The sequence below is a fragment of the Anopheles arabiensis genome, chromosome X, assembly GCF_016920715.1.
Source record: "Anopheles arabiensis isolate DONGOLA chromosome X, AaraD3, whole genome shotgun sequence".
NCBI classification, from domain to species: domain Eukaryota; kingdom Metazoa; phylum Arthropoda; class Insecta; order Diptera; family Culicidae; genus Anopheles; species Anopheles arabiensis.
This window is the reverse complement of record NC_053519.1, coordinates 4328440-4348672: the sequence shown is the minus strand read 5'-3', so window position 1 is coordinate 4348672 and position 20233 is coordinate 4328440. Positions and strand designations below refer to the sequence as shown.

The following is a 20233-nucleotide window of genomic DNA, read 5'->3' as shown; positions in this document are numbered from 1 at the left end:
GTAGATGGCGCTGTAGTTCTTGGCTTGGATTTGATGTTTCTGCTCGCTGGTGCCTGGTGTCTTACGAGGTGAGCTTGAACGGTACGCCGGTGAAGCGGGGCCGCTGCGTGATGCGGTCCGCGTTGATCTTCTCCCCGACCAACGTGATCGGGGAGCGCTTCTTCGGATGGTACAGCAGGTGGATGTCGCGCCCCTCGTACCGGTAGCAGGGCTCGCAGTACCAACCGTAGCTGGAAAAAGGATTGGGAGAATGAGAGCAGCTGCTGCTGTCGGTCGAATATCCAGGCCAGGAACGTACCACTGGCTCTCGGTGACTGGTTCCGGGTAGCGATCGCGCGGTCCCTCCGCAATCGTCTTCTCCACCAGCGCGCAGTACCGGTCGAAGTTGGGCAGGCCGCTGCGGCCGGCCGCGGTCGAGTCGTACTTGGACCAGAACTTGATCGCGATCGGGACGCGCTTCAGGCTCGGCAGGAAGCTGTCGTACAGCCGGATGTAGCGGTTCTGCCTGTTGATCAGCTCCTTCTCGAACGCGTACGACACGATGGCCGGCGGTCGCGGCGGGCTGTCTTCGCCCTTGACCAGTGCCATGCTGGGCAAAGGGTGGGGCCGAGATTAATTGAACGAACTGCTCGAGATGAGCGGAAGCAATGAACTAAACCGTCCGGTTCGTCCGGACCGACTGTGTACAAGCACCAGACGCTCGAGCCTCGTTGCTACTTTCGTTCGGATGAATGTCGGAACGTTTCGTCCCATCATGCTCACTCCCTTCCATGGTTTACCCGAATAGTCTAAACGTTAAAAATTCTTTCGACTTGGTCTTGGTATTCAAAAAAAAAAAGACCCCGGAAAGCCTTGAGCTTCCCCGCAAAGGCAGGCAGGAGTTCCAAGGTTTTCCCGCAAAAGCCACAACCCACCTCTCATAATCAACACGCGCGACAGGGAACCGAGGGAGGGCGAGGCAGCCGGGTAAACTAATAATAGTAACGCGACTGCCGCGGATGCTCCCACTAGCTAATGACAAATGGGAGCGGGCGAAGCGCCCCGGCAGTAACAATACTAATAAAAATAATAAACGAACTTGATGATAATAATCGTAACCCCAAAAGCCATCGTGCGGCTTCCTCGGGTGTGCCGCCTGATTGAGAATATTGCCGGGGCGGGGGGTAGTTGGAGCGGGAGTCGCCAACTCGCGAACAGGCCGGCGCTCAAGACGTCACCGCGAATGAGGAACGTTGCAGGACGACTGCCAAGACCCAATTTCCCTCGCAGCAGTGGCAATAAATTGTGCCCGGGGAACTCTACCGCTTCCGAATTTGGGCTTCGCTCCCCGTTCCCGTCCATCACTCTTTGTCAATGTCTGGGCACAAGAGGAGCAGCAAGAGGAAAAGAAGACAGTCGGGAGAGGGGAGAAGTATAATCAAACAAAAGGCAAGGTAAAGGCAAACGAAGCATTTCGGAACTTCTTGAAAGAATGATTGACCTTCGCCATTGAGAGCTGGAGGTAGGTCGGCTTTTCCGTTTCTTCCCGCAAAAAAACCGACTCAAACTACATCATTAACGGATCCTCCCTGCCGCAAGACACGGACCAGTGTGCTGTGCTGTGTTTAAACGCGGGGTTTTTTTTCCGTTGGAAGCCTTTTTCCTAACAAAGTTTTGCACGAGCACCTACCATTGAACCTTGGAGGGATGTTCAAGAATTCCTGCCTGCCGACTAGCCTCGATTGTTTACTATCTATTCTATTCTATTCCAGCTGGAGAGGTTTGGGGGAAGCAGAATTAATCGTTCGTAGCGTTATAAGCGTTTAACCGCAACGGCGTAGTCGTCCGCTCCTCTATTTAATCAATTCGGCTCCTCGCTCCACAGCCGCTCGCACCCAACAACAAGTGGTGCAGTGGGGCAAGCACCAACAGCCTACACCAGCGTTGTTTCGGGACCACACCACCGTCCTCTTGCTGTGACCTCCAAGCGTAGTTAATAGTGGATGACATGCTAGGTTGGGTCCCTCCAACAGGTTCTAGGTTCCTTCGGTTGGCGTGATTGCTGCAAGTTTTCTAATTGTCACTGCCGTTGCTTGACCTTGACTCATATACTACCAGCGGAGCGCGATATTGGACTTGCTCAGAACTGCTGTTTTTGTTGTAGTTTCAGGTGCCCATCTAGGAAGCGACATCCTTGCGTGATGCAACTAGTTTCCAAAGGGAAGAGGCTTTTTTGTGCCTTCCAGCTTTGCGTTCCAGGCTCGGCGCTTGTGCCCGGGTACAGTTGGACGTGAGGTTTGGTGTGTCTGCTAGCGTCCACCAATCAACCTCTCACATCAATATCCCAAGACCTCCGCTGGCTTTAGCAATTACCTGTTTTTTTTCGGTCAAATTAGCGTGACAGATGACGCAATCGAATCGGGCCGTAATCACCTCCGAACAATGCGTACGTGCAAGTCAGTGTGATCGGGCACCAACCCGATTCCTGCCAATTCAATACCCTGTGCTCGGAGGTTTGTCCATTGTTTTGTGTGTGTGTGATGGTGGTGGGGGAGCGGGGGAACGATGGTCTTATCGGGTTGGTATAGCTTTGGCAGTGTCATCGCACAACTGCAGGAGTTATTGCGTCCGCAAGGTTTGAGAATAGACGGGCTCAGGATATCCGGCCAGTTCGTGGAGCGTTACATGGCAACTTCGCAACTACAGTACTAGGTATTGGGATTTCTCGATGACGCTCCTACCATTCAATCATACCTACACGGAGGACCATGTTGGGCCGTCCATAAATTACGCTACGCTCGTAAGACAACTGATGGAGTTGTTGTTTTGTCAGTGACAGAACATTTTATTTGTTTGTATTTCGTAACTCACGTGTCCTCACCATGTATTCCATGCAGGAACAAAATCACTTCAGTAAATGTTCTAAAATGCACTATTTTCTACGCTATTCTTATGTTGCACAAGTACTACTGGATATAATTCTATCGGTTCCAGACCAGGATTAGGTTCAGGTTTTATTCTGAATCCGGAATTCCAACGCTTTTTCCTGAGCTGAATTCAAACGCTAAAACCTACGATATTCCTATGCTCCACAAGTACTAATGAATATGGTTTGTCGATCAGTTTCTTCATAGGAAGTGGAACTGTATCAGTTCCAGACCCGAACTAAATCCTGCGCTGGTTCTGGTACAGTTTCAGAAACAAAATAAAATTGGGAGTTAATTCAGGATCAGTATGACCGTCAGTATCAGTTCCAGGACCGGTATAGATGCATTATTAGGTCCAGGACCTGCATGAAGTCCTGTTAAATTTCCATCTTCCAGTGCTATATTTCGTAATCGCAAGGACCCAAAGTTGGTAGGAAAATTTCGTTACGTCATTTATGGATGGTTAAAAATTACTTGTTTATTTTTTTTTAATTCAACATTTCCACAAAACGTTGCAAACCTTTACCCATCGATGTCCCGATTGTGCCGCCCAACACCCCCCCCCCTCTCCTCTCAAAAATGTTCCTCTCAACCACTCTCCAGGTGGGGTTTAGTTATCGTAGTTTTCGGTGTTGCCTCTTGTTTTCGCGGGCTGCTGTCAAGCCTTTTCCGGGACTTTGGAACCGGCGTTCTCCCAAGCGGCACACAAAGGACAACGACCAGACGAAAGTATTGATTCTCGGCGCGGCCGCCACACGGTGTGGCCATCGTCAGCGCCCCCTGCCCGACCGAAAAGAAAAAAAAAAGATCGAAGCTGCCCAAAAATGGAAACGAAATATAAACCACTACTCCCCCAACGGCCCTAGCGGTCCCCATTCCTAGCTGAACTGTTTCGGGAACGTGTGACCGGAAAGTTGACTCACCCATTACCCTCCCTTCCTTTTTTTGTGTGTCGCTTCTCCATAAACTCCTGGGCTTTTGGTTGTTTGCTCCGTTAGCGCTGCGTTGAGCGAATCCTGGAGTTTTGTTTGTGGGTTTGTGTGTTCGATTTGATTTATTTTTGTGCTGTGGTACTCTATTGCTGCTCGAAACGATATTGATTAAAAACGCTGGTGTAGTTCAATCGTAATTTAATGACCTTCGCTAAAATAACGAGCTTCTTCACAAAAAAGGGGCATTAGAATTACGAGTCTTCTGGTCGCAAGAACCAGACCTTACGACGGAGAATGTAAAGATGAAGGGCGACAGACACGGAGATCATCTTCACGGTTCACGCTACATCGCACCGAGCCTCTCTGGACCGGGAATACAGGTCCGTTCTTCCCCTCCTTTCAGGTCAAACTTCCCCACTATTCAGGAGGTGGAACGGAACGGAACGGGCTACTTTCGGGGAAGGTCAAAGATTCGGTCGGACGGGAGACTGTCCGGGCCGCTTCCCCCCCTGTTTTTTTTACCGAGGTCCCCCAATAATGTGGAGCCTGAAGACCGTGCTGCAAACTAGCGTGACGCGGCTAGTGCCTCTCTTTCATCCCTCCTCCCCATTTCCTTCCGCAGCAGCGCGATCAGAGGCAATCCATGGAAAATGAGGTGCATCGTATGGGGGTGCCCATTTTCACACCGTACAACTCCATCCATCCACCGCCATCCATCAACGGATGGACAGCCAACGAGCCGTGTATATGTGTAGCTTTGTGTGTATGTGTTCATTCATTTTGTTGCTGCGTTTATAATAATTTGATCGCTCCATGAATTATAGCGATCCCGTCCAGTGGGCCTGGCCGCCTCATCATACGGCGGCTCATCACGCCCGTTTCGAAAGCCCCGCTTTTCTCCCCTTCCCTGCACTGCTTCATGCAACATGCACGTTTCAATTATTGGACAAGTCCAGTGCAGGCTGGAAAGTGTTTTCCCCTGGAGCAAATGGTCCTCAAACAGGTGCAGACGAGGTGCGGACGCTGGCGTAGGGCGTGAGGGAAAGTGACCACCATTCTGCCGTTACCGGCCGTTGGGAGCGTACGGCATGGTACAGGTTCACCTCAGCTGTACCACTGCCCAAGGAACATTTGCAATCTAACCATAGTTTGAACAATATTGTTACGATTATTTTGATAAGGTTTCTTTTTTCATTTGTTGGTCCTGTGTGGCCTAATAAGACTATAGTAAAGCTCACAAAAGGGTCCATCCATAGAACTCGGTTCCGACTACACGTTTATCCATTTATAGACTTTGTGATATAGATGTGAAACGAAAAGAAAAATAAATACAGCTTCTTGGTATGGATATGTTATAATAATGTTTGAGATTGATTGCAGAATGTCATCATGACATATATCTCAAGAAATCGCTCGAGTATGAGCAGAAATGCATGTTAATTTTTAGTTTTAACGAACATTTCGTCATGTCGGACACATATTGGACTATCATGTCTATAAAAATGGATCTCATTGGCTAGAGACAGAGGTTTCCAAATGTTTTCACTTAGCGGGCCACATTGCTTCATAAATATCGTTGTTGAGGGCCATTTTGACGTTACCTTTAGCTGATGGATGAATGTTTAAATCTCATTTTTATAAGAAAATACTTATTGAATTTTTTTTCTCTGACCTTTACAAAGTCATCGCGGGTCGCGTTATAGGCTCTCGGTGGCCGTAGTTTGAAGACCTCTGGCCTAAGCTCACAAGGACTTTTTTAATCACACCTAGAGGCCATTTGAGATGTATTCCCTGGAGTCCATCTCGTTACTCAGGGTTTCCCATTATTTTGGTTGCCTATGAATTTTTGGTTCCAATTTTTTAAGGTTCGTTGCACGAATTATTGTTTACTTCCCGCGCTACTATACTCATTTATGATTTATCGTAGAATAATAACTATTAACACGAACTCTCTTATCATATTAGTATTATCGGAGTATTTGAGATGCAACTCCTATTCCAAGTACAGTCTATTCCCGAGTTTCCTTCCTTCATGCCTTAATGGGCAAATAATACAGGGTTTTCCAAGTCACTTCCGAAAGTAAACATTGTTATTCAACGCGTGCAAAATATTATTCAACATCAATCTGACATTTCATATCCATCATAAGATTTCTTTATTTCTTCAGGATGATTTTCAACACTTGAACGGGCCATCGTTTTTTCACCGGGGTTTGAAGCCGGAACTCATCGCCCGTTCACAGGTGAAGTGTTGTAAATCATGCTGAAGAAATTGAAAATTATTATGATGAAAATGAAATATCAGAGTGTAATAGCATACAGGGTTTTCCAAGTCAGTTTAGAATGTAAACATTGTTATTCACCGCATGCAAAATGTTGTTCCACATCTATCTGACATTTCATTTCCATCATAATAATTTTTAAGTTCTACAGCATGATTTTCAACACGTCTCAAGCTGGATTGAGTTTTACAGCATTTTGTTGTGTGTTGCAAATCATGTTTTGAAGCTGAAATTTCATTTTGAAACAAATAAACCATTTGACAGCTGTTGCAAAACATTTTACATGCGGTGAATAACAATATTTACATTCGAAAGTGACTTGGAAAACCCTGTATTCACCGCGTGAAAGATGCCCAAAAGACACATCATGCCGTCTTTGTTTGAAATGAAAAACATTAACGCGTGCTTAAGATTACAATGACAGAACGGCTAAAATCAACCAACAAAACCACAGTTTTAGTTTTATCGCACAATCTTACAAGCCTCTTCAGAACATTTAATAGACGTTACAATTAAAAAAGCTGTTTATTTTCTCAAAAAGACACATTAAAACTAAGTGGCTTAGCATTCTTTAGATTATGTTTAAGTTTAAAAGGCACAGGAAATGTTTCTTGGGCATGCCGGTACTTCACCTTTCCACTTTCCAGTATCGGGTCGTACGTTATGTTTGCGCAAGTTTCTAATTAATTTACATACATCGTCTGCACAAAAAACCGGGCCTAGGGATGGCAACCGTATTGTCTGATGTTTGTGTGTGTGTGTGACGGGCTACATATGCTCTCCTTCTGCTATTCTCTGAGAAGAGGGAAGAGATCAATCAATTGTGTCCTGCGGGCAAGAGCACCGAGAGCTTTCCCTCTGACCCCCGTGCTGACGTTGTCGTGTGGGAAGAGGTCAGCGAAAAACGGGAAAACTTGTGTTGTCTTGGCACAGCAATGACAGTCGGTCCCATGTTTGCTGTCTTGTTTTCAGTTCCAGTGCGATGAATTGCCAAAAAACAAATGCATTAAAAGCAACCGCACCTTCGGCCTAAACCCATTCTAAGTCTCGTCTGCTGTGTTGCGCTTGCGATGGGGAGGGCACATTCCGGGCAGACACCGAGGCACTTGATTTCCGCTGCAAGATATGCAGCCATACATTATGTTTACCCGTGTGTTCCACGCCGACTGACAAGCCACAAAACTCGTATGTCTACGCGCGCAGACGTAACACGAAAAAATGAAATAAAAACAAAAAAACAAACCCCACCAAAACAAAAACATGAAAAACTAATTTTTTGGCTAACAGCTAAGCGCGCGCGGAAGGGCCGGTTAGCCTTTCGGTTCGGTTGTACTGAAAGCACAACCCTCCCCAGCGTATGTGTGTGTGTGGTGGGCAACATGAGCACCGTGACCGTGAAGTAACAGGTCGGGCAGCGCATTTTTCCAACGCCATCCCGAAAAGGTGGCGGTAGCCAGGCAACCGACCAGCGAAGCATGCGAAACAGCTGCCCAGTTTTTGTGCCGTGTGCCTAAGATTTTTTGTTGTTGTTGTTTTGGTTGTTGCTGCAGATTGTAGATGTATGTAAATTAAAATGTAATAAAATTTGCATACCTGTATCCCTGTCCCACTGTGCGCTCGATCGTCTAATGCAAAAAAGGGGTTTCATGTTTGTAGCCGTTTGTCGTTCTGCCGGACATCTTCGGCACTGCGCTGGATTGATGGATGGATGGCTGAAGTTCGGAGTTAGATGGTTCCTGGGAAGAGGGAAACGACACGGCTGGCAGTGGCAGCGTGTTGGACCGAGAGAAGATGACCGATGATGTGCTGTGGCCCTGTAGTTGCTGGAATACATTGCAGTGGCAATAACGTGGAGCCACGGATACCGAAGAGCTTGTCCGATTCCGACGCGATCGGTTCGGATGTTGAGGTTTGAGTTGTCAGCGACAAAACAGCATTGAAGTGTGTTGAAAAATTAATTGATAGGGTTGAATTTAGCTCTTGAAAGCCCCAACAATTCAAACCATCCTGTGACATATGGTGATTGAATGTATGTTGTTATCTTGATGGGTTATCCGGTAAATGAAATCAAGCAATTCTGGGTAGGAATGCGACCATAAACATACAACTTTCCTCTCAATGGTATCTTCCATTGCTCCCAATATTAAGTGCTGCATAATGGCCCTTTTTAAGTTCAGCTAGTAAAGCATCCTTCAGTCCCTCAATATTGGTCTGTTGTGCAGTTTCGGTTCATTCGCTTTTGGCGCTGAGCGAGCGAGCGAACCTTCGGCAGTAATTTTAATCAAGCAGCTCGTAATTGTGATTGAACTCTCTGTGCAGAATGGAAGTGGCTCGGAATGTTGAGCACTACCAGTATTGGAGCATTACGAGGTATGAAGTAGATGGCAAGAAACGTAAAAACATAGATTGAATATGTCAGCTCGGAACCATTAATACAGGCAAACATCAACGAGTTGAAGGAAGAAATCTACACATCTTGAGTTCCTTTTATTGATGTAATGTAAAATAAAAAGGGGGTATCAAGGTCCGTAGATCTATAGGAAAAAATATTTATTAGCAGGGGCGGATTTACACGCGTGGAGGCCCTAAGCAGTCACACGAATTTAGATCTTACTGATGTATCGAGCCAGCAGTTGTTTAGGGGGTTAGAAACTAAAGAAAGATTGAGATGCACATTTTTTTGTAAACGGGGTTAGGTTCATTTTTTGGGGCCCTCCTCAAACCCTGGGGGGACCGATACCTAATGATTATAGTACCTAATATTGTATTACAGTGAATGTATAATTGATTTTGAATGTTTCAAAAATGGTATCTTTTGTAAAGAAAAGTGAGTTCAGCTTTATTTGTTGACAGCATCGAGTCTGCCGAAAACCATCATATTGCGGTAGAAGTTTATGATGAGGACTAGCGGTGGAGTGCACCCTCGGCTCTGATCCGACTGCAGATGTTTTTAGTCCGATTTCGACTCCGACAAAATTGGAATCACTAGATCCACCCCGAGTTGGAGTTGGAGTCTTCTGGAAGCAAAGTCAGAGTTGGAGTCAGAGTCGTCTGGAATTGGAGTCGTTCGGAGTGCAATTTATCCGGAAGCGGAGTCGGAGACGTCCGTAGCCGCTTGGAGCCGTCCAGTGTCATCCAGAGCCGCTTGGAGTCGTCCCGAGTCGTCCGCATTCTGCCGAAGTCGTCCAGAGTCGGCTGTAGTCAAGCGGAGTCTGAGTCGCGTGGAAGTTCAGAGTCGTCCGAAGTTCTCCGGAGTCAGCCGGAGTTGGAGTCTTTTTTTCTCTTTTCACTTTGCCGATGCACTTTTTAAACTGTGCTTTCTTCTTCTTCTGCCGACTCCGGACGACTCCAGGTAACTCACAATGTTTCCGGATGACTCTGACTCCGGACGACTCCGGGCGATTTCGGACGACTCCGGGCGATTTCGGATGACTCTGGGTGATTCCAAACGGCTAATGCTGGACGGACCTTCCGGAATCGGTTCCAAAATTTTTGGAATGGGATCGGAGTCGACTCCAGATTTTTGCCAACTAAGAGGCCGGTTTGAAAATCTGAGGATGTATTACAAGAGACTAAATGCTAGATGAAGATACTGCACAAACACATCGAGCAGATACTTGGAGCGCCTGAGGAAGTTATTTTCGGCCGATTAAAAGTAACGGGAATGATTTGATAGGTAAAAAAAATCGTGCCATATAAACTGTAGCTAACAGACCACGAAGGTCTTGTAAAATCTTGTAAAAAATACACTTCTTAACACTGAAATGGGACCTTATATCCCACTATTCGGATCACTGTCTGTTGATCGATGGATGGAGCATCTGATCAGGCTGATAAGGTAATACTTCACTTACAATCATGTCAACATGTCTGATAAACATCTTGGTATTGACAAAATTACAGGTTTTGAGCAGTGATGGCAATTATTTTCATCCACTAATTATGTAATCACACGCTAATAGAAGACTGTGGTATTTCGTAAGAAACTCAACACTGTGACACTGTTTTTATGCTGCGTGCTGAAGCTGCTTAGAATTCATCCTGTCCTGTAGAAGAATAGCAAAGCCTACGACAATGCTGCTACCGTATCGTGCACTGAATCGGATCCAGCCGACATTCATTTTCAATTACCATAAATTAGTCTAACCATCGAGCTGTCTCTCTTACTGTCTCTCTCTCTTCTCTCTCTCTCTCTCACGCACCATAAAACACCATGCGTACGTTCTGTCCGGGCAGTTTGGTAGCAGGCCCCGGAGAGGTAGCCCCGGAGAGTGCGTTGCGTGTGAATCGGGCATCGGAAAAGCGAAAGGCATCTTCCCGTTGCAGCAGCAGCAGCAGAATGTAGATGACCACACCATGACCACACCACCACAGCACTGCGCAGAAATTGAACGCACTCACGCGCCCCGAGGAACGCCGAGCAGGCGCCGGAGCATTAATTATGGTGTGGCGTCAATTATTTGCGCTACAGGTGAAATAATGATAAACCGGGGCCCCCATCCAAAATACCAACACGTCGAGGTAGGGGAGGTGGGCTGGCCTGTTGGTAATAAACACCGAAAACAAAAGGGGATGGTAGAAAGGGGCAGGAAGGTGAAACACTATCAAACCGCGCACTGAGGCACGCACGCGGGTACGTTCGACGCATCAGCAGACGAAGATTGCGAAGCGAACGAAACGCGGCTAGCTACTTACGGGTGGTTCTTTTTTGCGTTTGTTTTGCTATTACCAAAGTAGAGCAAAGATTCAATTTACTGCCAACATTATGCTTGCTTATGTTCTATCATTTATGCACACACACACACACACACACACACACACACACACACACACACACACACACACACACACACACACACATACAAACGCAGCCCAGGTTGGTGGCCGTTCTTGATTGTTTTGTTGCAATTTCGTCTCGCTGCTTTCTCGTTCGAGACGCATCGAGACGCTCCGGGCCGGAACTGGGACCCTGCCCCGAGGGCAGAAGCACGTAGTGTGAAGCGAAATATGACAAACAACCTTAGTGTGCGGAGAGAGAGAGAGAGAGAAGGGCGTGCGTTGCAAAAGGGCGCGCGCGTGCGTCGGTTAATTATATTGTTGAGTTAATTGAAACATTTAAACTACACACACATTAAGGTGTAATGCCTGGAACGGTCGGGAGAAGGAAGGGGGGGGGGGGAGGGGTAAAATGGGGCCGTGTACAATTAATAGCCGCAAACACTCCCGGTGTGTGTAAGACAACGTGTGTGTGTGTTTTTTTTTGCTCTTTATTTCATTACTTTGTTTGCTCTTTCTGCTGCGTACACGGTCGCGTATTACCGCCGCTTCCTGCCACTGGAATGCGACGCCGGACATGCCGGTGGGCAGGGATGGCATGGTAGGCCCTTTGCCCCGTGGAACATGTGTGTGTGTGTGTGTGTGTGTGTGTGTGTGTGTGTGTGTGCCCCTTGTTAACATGGAAGCTGCTGCCCATTAATCAATCAATTAAGTAGCAACGCCGCGTATGCGTACGCCGCAGTAGCAGCGCCGCACGCGCCACGTGCTGTACGCGATTGTGTTATCGCGCGTTTGTGTGTGTATTTTTTGCTTTTCTTGTTGTTGTGTGCAACGTGCGTTGCTGTGCTTTGCGTAATTCCGGCGCCAAACACTGCATTTGTAGCCGGGCAAGACGGTGCACGGTAGTCTAACGGCGGACATTGGGCTCAAAAAGATGTATTCCAAACAATTAATAACAAGTTGAATTATTAAAAGTAGAACCCTTATTTAGTATAAATTCAATATTTAACACATTTTCACCCATTAGTTTGAGAGTTATGAATATTTGAATTGGGGAAATGTGTAAAATGTGTATCAACGTTGAAAGAATTGAAAGTCTTCAATTTTAATTACATTAAAACAAACAATTATGGTAATAAACACATATTTTTTTAAAGGTTTGTTTTCGCTTCTTTTGGCTCCAAGGCATTACATTTTTTACTCTAACAATCGTATTTCAGTTTCTAAGCCAATTTTTTTTGTCTCTTGAAGGAATCATGATATATTTACAAAGTATTTTATGGTTTTTTTTTTTATTTTTATGGTTTATTTGACATGAAAAAACACTACAAAACCACATGTTTGATATTTAATTTTTGTGAAAAAATAATGAAATTAAATATTTTTTAAAGCCATTGTTTACATCTGAAAACACATGCCAATTTTTTTACTCAATTGAATCCTCCGACATTGGCAATAAAATTGTTAAAGTTAAAATACTTTAAATTATCTACTTAACTTAAAATCAATAGCTTTGGAACACACAGATTCAGACATAAGGTTCAATTTTGTAAGCAAAGCAATTGACTTACAGTCAAAAATTGATGATTTAGAGGCAAACACTGTGCCCCGCTGTTCAAAATTGGTGCCTTAAAAACAATTGTAGATGAGCTACAGCCACAGTTAAGTGGCAACGACTATATTAGTTGTATTTCGAACTTTATTTTTCAATAAGTTAAAAAAAAATCTGAAAATTTTAATCTGTTAAAAACTTAGAGACTTCGCATTATGTTTACTGTATTCTTTCACACCTCCTAAAACTTTTGAAGCAAGTTATTGAATCAATATATTGTTAAAATTCCTGACATTTTCAGCTCTTCCTAGCTGCTTCTTTTCAAATTATAAGCATTTAAATAATAACAGTGTTTGCTCATTTTTTACTCTTTCGCTTACAATGTATGTGCGTGCGAGTACAACTGAGTTGATGAAATTGATTCTTACCACGAATCACATTCACAGACACACCTATTTAGCTGACATTTGAGTGTTAAATATTATCAAATTATTTTACTACACTGCCCGCTTCAATGTTTTAGTACAGTGGGTTTAGTACATATCCAATATAGTAGAGCACATTGGAAGATTGATAAATTGACAAATAATACATAAAAATCAAAGAAAGTAAAACCCCACCTTATCCAATGTCCATCCATTGCTCTTATGGTAACCCATTGTGCGGTGGAACGTTCATCAGAGAAAGGTCAATAGTAAAAAAAGCACTTGCAAACTGTTTTGGTTGCCGCCACTTGCTGTTGTTTGTGTCGGGCTGACCGAGCACTTATGAGTGCTGAAAAGGAAATGTTTGATTTTTTCCCTATTAAAAATGTGTGGCTCTAAAGCTTCCCAGGAGTCATTTGCTCGCAATTGTTTTTCCATATCTGCTCGATTAGTACTCGATACGCCTGAAATTGTTGCGATTTGTGTGTGATCAAGTGTGATAAAAGCGCCAATATTTGGTGTGCTCGTAAATTTGACTTTCTGTTTATTCTGCTTTCTGGTTATTCGTGCTTGTCAAACGTCAATTGGGTTACTCGCACTTATCGACTGCAGATTTTGTGCGTCAGCGAAAATGGTTTAAATATGTTTGAATGACACGTTCCCTGCCACGGTGTAATAGAGGCATTAAACGATTACGATGACTTGGAGAGTACAGCATTACAAAACATTTAATTTACGCTTGATGGTTAACGATGTGGTGGTATCATGATGTCCATTATACGGTTCGTAATGTGGTTTGCTTCCTATTTGTAATAAACACTCTCCAAAAAAGAAAGAAAGAAAAACACATCCAATCTTAATCGAAAACCTTCCCGAGACGATGCTGAACACATCCTTCCGTTTTATCTCGCAGTGTTTTTTCTTTACACCCAACAGACACAAAAAACCCTCCACCGTTGTCTTACTTTGAAGAAAGCAGCGCCCAAAAGCTGAGCAAAAAGTATGCTCTCCAACAAAAGCCGCCAAACAACAACAACAACAAGCTCGTCTTCTAATATCCTTCGCGGCGAGGCGAAAACTAGACGGTGGCGTTCTACCCGTAAGCTTTTTTCTCTATTTTTTGGAGGGGTTTATTTCGTTGTTACCATTCCTCCCGGACCCCCCCCCCCTTCCTTTGGTTTCTCCTGCCCTTCCCCACACCTATTATCTCACCTTGATGAAAGGGTGTCGTCGCACGCTGCATCCGCGCACACTCAACGGAAGAACATTTGCGGTAGGTCACGTAACCCGCCCGGGCCGTCTTCGACGAAAATCGGGTACGTGCTTTCTTCCGTCGCTGGGCCCGTTCTTCAAATCCTGCCCGTGCGCCAGCCCCCGAAAATTGCACCCCCACTCCCCCCGGTGCCGGTTCGTCGCTTCTGCACGCTCTTTCCCATGTGTGCGTGTGTGAGTGTGAATAAAATCTTCACCACTCTTCTTAGTCTTCCTCTTGTTTTGTTGTTGCAATATGTGTGTGTGTGTTCTATGGCTGACCTCCTTTTACTTCGGTAGCATTACGTTATCGTCCCGCTGGGTAAGGCATCGACCAACAACAAAAGAAAAGGAAAAACATACAAAAAAAGAAATGGCTCGAAACACCCACACGATCGATCCGGTCCGGATTTTCTTACGCTTCAACGTTTTTCTACCCCCAACCCGAAAGTCCCTTTATGTTTTCCTCTACAGTCCACAAACCCACACCCTCCCTAAAGTGGGGGAAATAAATGAGCCAGCGTTTTCTCGCATTTCTCACACGAAAATATTCGCGCCGGATTCATTTGATGTGTTTTTCACCTACAGCATGGTTCGACGCTTTTTTTTGTGTGTGTGTCGAGCTGCCTTCCACACACACACACACCCACACATGCTGGACACTTCGAAACATGGGCGACAATTTTTCGTCGTAAACTGTGCACCATTTTCTTTGGCTTCGGGTGCCTGCGGGCATATGGGAAACTGCGGGCCGGGCGAAAGCAACAAAAAAAAACCCCCGAATTGATGGTGCATTATTTATTACAGGCGCTCACGACCGTGGGTTCAATTGAAGTAGCAACTTACGGCTTCCGCCAATCACCAGCAGCGGCGGACAGACTCATTGTTGGCGGCCCTTTTGCTGAGGAAGTGTTTGCAAAGGCAGAGATGATTGTAGCGACGAAAAACGATTGCTTACCGGAAAGGGCAGCGGAGTTGCACAAAGGGGGTCCAGTGGAGCAATTGGGATTGTCTTATTTAATTTGCACTCGCTACGCTTATTGGTTCATTTTAAAGAACAGTGCAGATTGGTCTGAGCAAGTTGGCTGTCTAGAAACAATCGGTGAATAAAAGAACCTTCAGAGCGTTGCAAGTGTTTATGGAGTTTAATTTTTCCGTCTTTCGAGGATGTTGAAGCTTCACAGGCGAACAGGAGAACATTAAAGCGAAGTCTTTGGAGTTCAGTAGATTAAGACCTTGCTGAAGCTGTAGAAGTTGCTTAAACATTGAGGCTTCTTTACAATTGTGCACAGTTAATCAATAGTAGACAATAGTTTCTGAGATCGTCAAGGAAATTCAAGATCATATCTGTCCAAGATTTTGAAGATTGCTTCAGAAATATGTACATGTTGTAGGACCTAAGCAACCTAAGCAGAGTTATACAGAATTACATCACTCATTAAAAAAAGAATTAAAGCATTGAGTTTCATTAAAGCGGGAACTTCTCCAAGGTCATCCTGAAGTAATGACTTTCGTGTGGGAAAAGCTGGGAATATTAAAAGCTGTGTTTGGAGTTGATATCAGGTACATTAAGATATCGTAAGGAGTTCCAAGGCGCTAACAAAACGTCAATTGCAATTACAATGATAGTATCTCATGAGATAGCTTACAAAATTTGACACCTCTATCAGTCAAACTCTATCTCAAACGCTCTTCCGGCATCTACAACATCTTGGCACTTTTAGACAACAATTAGAGCTTCAAAAAAAGCTCAATTCCGAATGGTCGACAACCCTGGAGGTTCTGGCGACTGGAGGTTCCAAAGGAAGCTAAAAACGAAGACCCAGGTATAAGCCGCTACTGTAAGCAATGATTCCTAAACGCAATGCGGTCATTTTAGGCGAATTTTGGCGGAGTTTGGATATGACACCTTAGTCCGCGAACCGGTACAACATCGCCCAGCTGGATCTTACTTACTTACTTATCCCGCGCTACAACCGCTTTGCGTTATTGGCCTGCCTCAAGAGTGTCCGAATCTCGCCACCGCTCACGATCTCGCACCTTCGTCTGCATGATCCGTTATCCCGATCTTAATGGCGGACGCCTCCACGTCATCTTGCCGCCTCAATTTGAGCCTACAACGCCCTCCTCTGTCCTTGTGCACGGCCTAAATAGACTTTGCTTTGCATCAGCTGCATCTCGAACTTCTCTGGGCTACTCAAACATTTTTGTCGAAAAAACTGAAGAGGAATTGATAACAATCGAAGGCAAATCCTAAAAACATGACCACACAGATGTCTTCGTTCGCCATGACGAAAATTCTAGATAACTAACGAAAGGGAGCTCGCTATGTCGTAGTTCTCAAAGGATTTCCGTGGAAGATTGTTTTGTTCAGAGACGTTCTATACAAACGATAGAGTATTGAGTATAAGAGCTTCAAGCACTAGGAACCAAGTTTGAGGTTTCATGAGACTTCTTTACAAAAAGAGTACATCCCGACATCCTTTCAACTTTAGCATGCAGTAGGTTTCAGTCCAGAGCTAATGTTTTCTTACCTAGAAATCTCCGAATGTTTGGAGCTCAATTTCCCTGTAGTGTGAAGCGATCTTAACCCACAGCCAGCGCACCTTGGTTGGTATGCTTAAACTGACACCCAGGCCAGACCATCCAGCCAAGCAAATGTGGACGACACTGTCGGCGTTGATGCGACGTTCAGTTCACTTGCCCCAGCTTGCCCGCCCTTTTACCGGGGCGAACTTGCACCCACTCTGGAGCTGGACCTTATTTTCTCCGCCATCCGCCACGCCCGTTTCCCGTTAATTACATTTTTTTCCACCCGAGCTGGTGCACTTCGGCAAATGCCCCCGCCGGCCGTACCCCCGGGCCCGTTGATCGAAGTATATTTTACGGATAATTAAACCGCGCGCGTTGCATTATAATGAACGCTTTCGGGGTTTGGGGGTTTTTATCCTACGGTACGGTTGCTTCTTTCCCGGGCTCCCGGACGGTAATCGACGTCATCCTCTGGGTTGTGCAAAAAAAAAAGAAAAAAAAGGAAAAAGCACCTACACACACACACACACACACCAAAGGGCTGAGCCATTTTTAGCGTGCATCGAAACGAATCGAAACACAAAATGAAAAACACAAAGCTGCTTGCGATGCGACGCGGGACACGTGCAATCGGGGAAAAGGGAGGCAGCGTAAATAGAAGTAGCAAAATCGGTCACTTTAAAGTTTCTATCATCAAAGGAAGTGCCAGCCAAAGCGTTCCATGCAATAGGCTGCTGTTGGCGTTCGAGTGGAAGGGAGCAAAACGAACAGGAAAAAAAAAAACACGAAAAACAAAGGGCAAAAACGCGAAGCAAAAAACTGCAATAAAAAGAGAGAACAGGAGAGAGTGGGGCGCAAAAAAAAAAAACAAAAAAGAAAATAGAAGGATGGTTGCTCGGTAGTGGCCGAAACAGCACAACAACAACAACAAAAAACAAGAGCAGCAGCAGCAAAAAAAAAGGAACCATTTAGTCCCCAATGATACGCTCAAACACCTCCGCAAACGGTGTGCATATGCATTTCTGCATTATGCAGGGCAACTGGGCAGCTTCAGCTGCTGAGGTAGAAGAGGAGGAGGAGGAGAAGAGGGGAAAAGCCACTCTGGCCCAACCACGTGGATGCACTTTTCGCGGATGCACTGACACGCCAGACTGGAGCGCTGTGCAAACTGCAGACAACAAGTAGAAGACCAAAAAAAAAAGAACGTAAGCAGCGAGTGGCTGAAAAACGTTGATTTGTGGGTTTTTATTTTTAAATGCCCCTCATCACATATTTGTTTCCACTTTGTGGATCACCGTGTGTGTGTGTGTGTGTGTGTCTGGTTTGGCGTTTGTAGTTGCTCTAGCGCCAGCGGTGACTCTGTTCCGTTGCAGTATGTTGGGCAGTGCCTAGAAATACACGCGCCGTAGAGGCAAACGCGAAAGCTAAATGAGACTACAAAACATACACACACACACACACACAGACGAACGAAGCACACACGGGCGAGGTGACAAAGAAGCAATTTTTATTTTCCCGCGCGAGAATCTGTGGGCAGGGTGAACATTTCGCTCACACTCACTTGGGTTTGCAGCGCGCCCGTTTGAAGTAGCAGCTAGTTTGGGAAGATTTGTGCGCGCGGTGGAGGAGAAGGAGCAGGCTGGAGGGATTGGTGGGAGGAAGTGTGCTCGGGAAAACCCGTGTGCATCCGAGTGCAATGAGTGACGATTAAATCGTAATCCGCGGCAAGTCGTGGCGCGGGTTCGCGATTGCGGGATGGAAAGCAATGTTTTGCTGGTTCCGATGTAACGAGGTGTGCATGGTGTTGTTGAAATTTTGTTTTTTTTTCGCCCACAGGATCTCGTAACCGCTTTAGGACTGGCAGCACACGGAGCAGGGCTTTTAGTTTTGCGTTCACGCTCCGAGAAGCTCTCAATATGAAATAAGGTAGTTTTGGTTTTTTGCTTCCATTCTCATAGCTCGTCTTGAAAAATATTAGTTTTCAGATCTTTGAACTTTAGACAATATTAGTCAAGTAAGGCTCCTTCAACAAATTATTCAACTAAAGCACACACATCGTAGTTAGCTAGTATCTGTTGTCCTACATTGCTCGCTGTGACTACTTAGGGTTACGCAATATGGATAAAGCTCAGAATTCTTGAATTCAGTACTATTCGAGCTCCAGACATTCGTAGCATCGACATGTAACCCTTTCTACAAAATTTTTTTGTAACGAGATCTATGTAAATGACTTTCCCAATGCTATAACTTCAATTCGGTAGTTACAACTCGAATTTCCTCCGAACTCCGAATGGATCATCAAACAAACTTCCACGTCCACTACGTGAATGATTACTTCAGCCTTGTGCTATAGATATCCTTGGTATGTCTTTGCCAGCACTCAGACATTAGGAGAGATCTATTGTCCAGAAAGGAAACAAACACGCTCGTAAAGCGAAGTCCTGCCAAAGTCTTTCAACCAGGATTGCGCAAAACTCACAAAACGCACGCTCAAAAATAAACAAGACCAGCAGAGCACAAATGGTCGCATTAGGAAAGGAACAAGTCTAATAATCGAAGAGCGCTGTTCCTCTTTCTCGGCAAGACGTTTGACCCCAAGCCCTCAGTTCCCTGCTCGTTGTGCCTGACAGATGTCCTGGAAGTATCGAGAATTTGGGCGAAATTCTAGCGCAAGGAAAGCAGCACTGGTGGATTGGCTTATACATTTTCAAGTACACCCACACACACACGCACCCAAGAAGAAGCGAATGTCTCGAATCTCCTCCTTCTACTTATTTCACTTTCTTCTCTCTCTCTCTTTCTTTCTTCCTTTCTTGCTCCTTCAACCATCAGAGTCACCCATCGAGGTAGTAGTTGTGCTCGCTCAATGGAATCGTCTAACCCCACATCACGTCGCAGTGCTGGTGCATTACTGGTGGACCGGATGGCAGGCACTGCCGCTCGCATCCTTGCCCCTGCCGCCTGCCGGGGAAAAGTTTCTGCCGACATTTTGGGGCACCATTCCGGTCTCCGGTGTCTACCGTGGGAGGGCCACCGATCTGCGGCTATCGCCCACTTCCCCGCCGTGTCTGTCTATTGAGTTTTTCGGAGTTCGACCCACACACATACAACTCTAGAACGCGGTTCGCGAACCGTCCCTGCCGAGACGTGTCTATTCCGGTGTACGGTTTGGTAGGGCGAGCTGCTCAGTAACTCACGCTTCTTGTGTGCTTCTACTCTCCTTTTCATACACACAGACATACACAAACACACAGCAGGACATCGCATCAGGAGTGTGTGGGACTTTCTTCGCTGACTTCTTGTCTGGAGTTGGCAAACTGCTCAGCTGTGAGCGCTTGCACGGCGTCAAAGGAAGAAGTTTTCACCCAAGCTAGTGAAGCGGTGGAGGTTTTGAGGAGGTGGCTGAATGACTGGCTGGGAACCTCATCTCATTCATCCCTCACCCCTCTCATCCCCCCTCTATGTCCCAAATGGTGGGCAAATATGTTCGGGGTTTCCATTAAAATGCTTTAATGTTAATGCAGACTGTGCAGGGAGGCGCGATGACGCTTTTGTTGGATGCTCCACTCACTTGCTC

The 20233-nt window shown here is 45.6% G+C and overlaps 1 protein-coding gene across 1 annotated transcript; it reads right to left on the bottom strand.

Annotated features, from left to right (window-relative positions):
* Positions 1 to 36: 36 nt before the first annotated feature.
* LOC120906472 lies at positions 37 to 692 on the bottom strand. The gene is made up of 2 exons (XM_040318191.1): positions 299 to 692; positions 37 to 230 (listed from the first exon to the last, which is right to left on the bottom strand). The coding sequence occupies exons 1-2, from the start codon at positions 586 to 588 to the stop codon at positions 62 to 64; spliced, it is 459 nt and encodes a 152-aa protein (XP_040174125.1). The 5' UTR covers positions 589 to 692; the 3' UTR covers positions 37 to 61.
* Between the last annotated feature and the right edge of the window lie 19541 nt (positions 693 to 20233).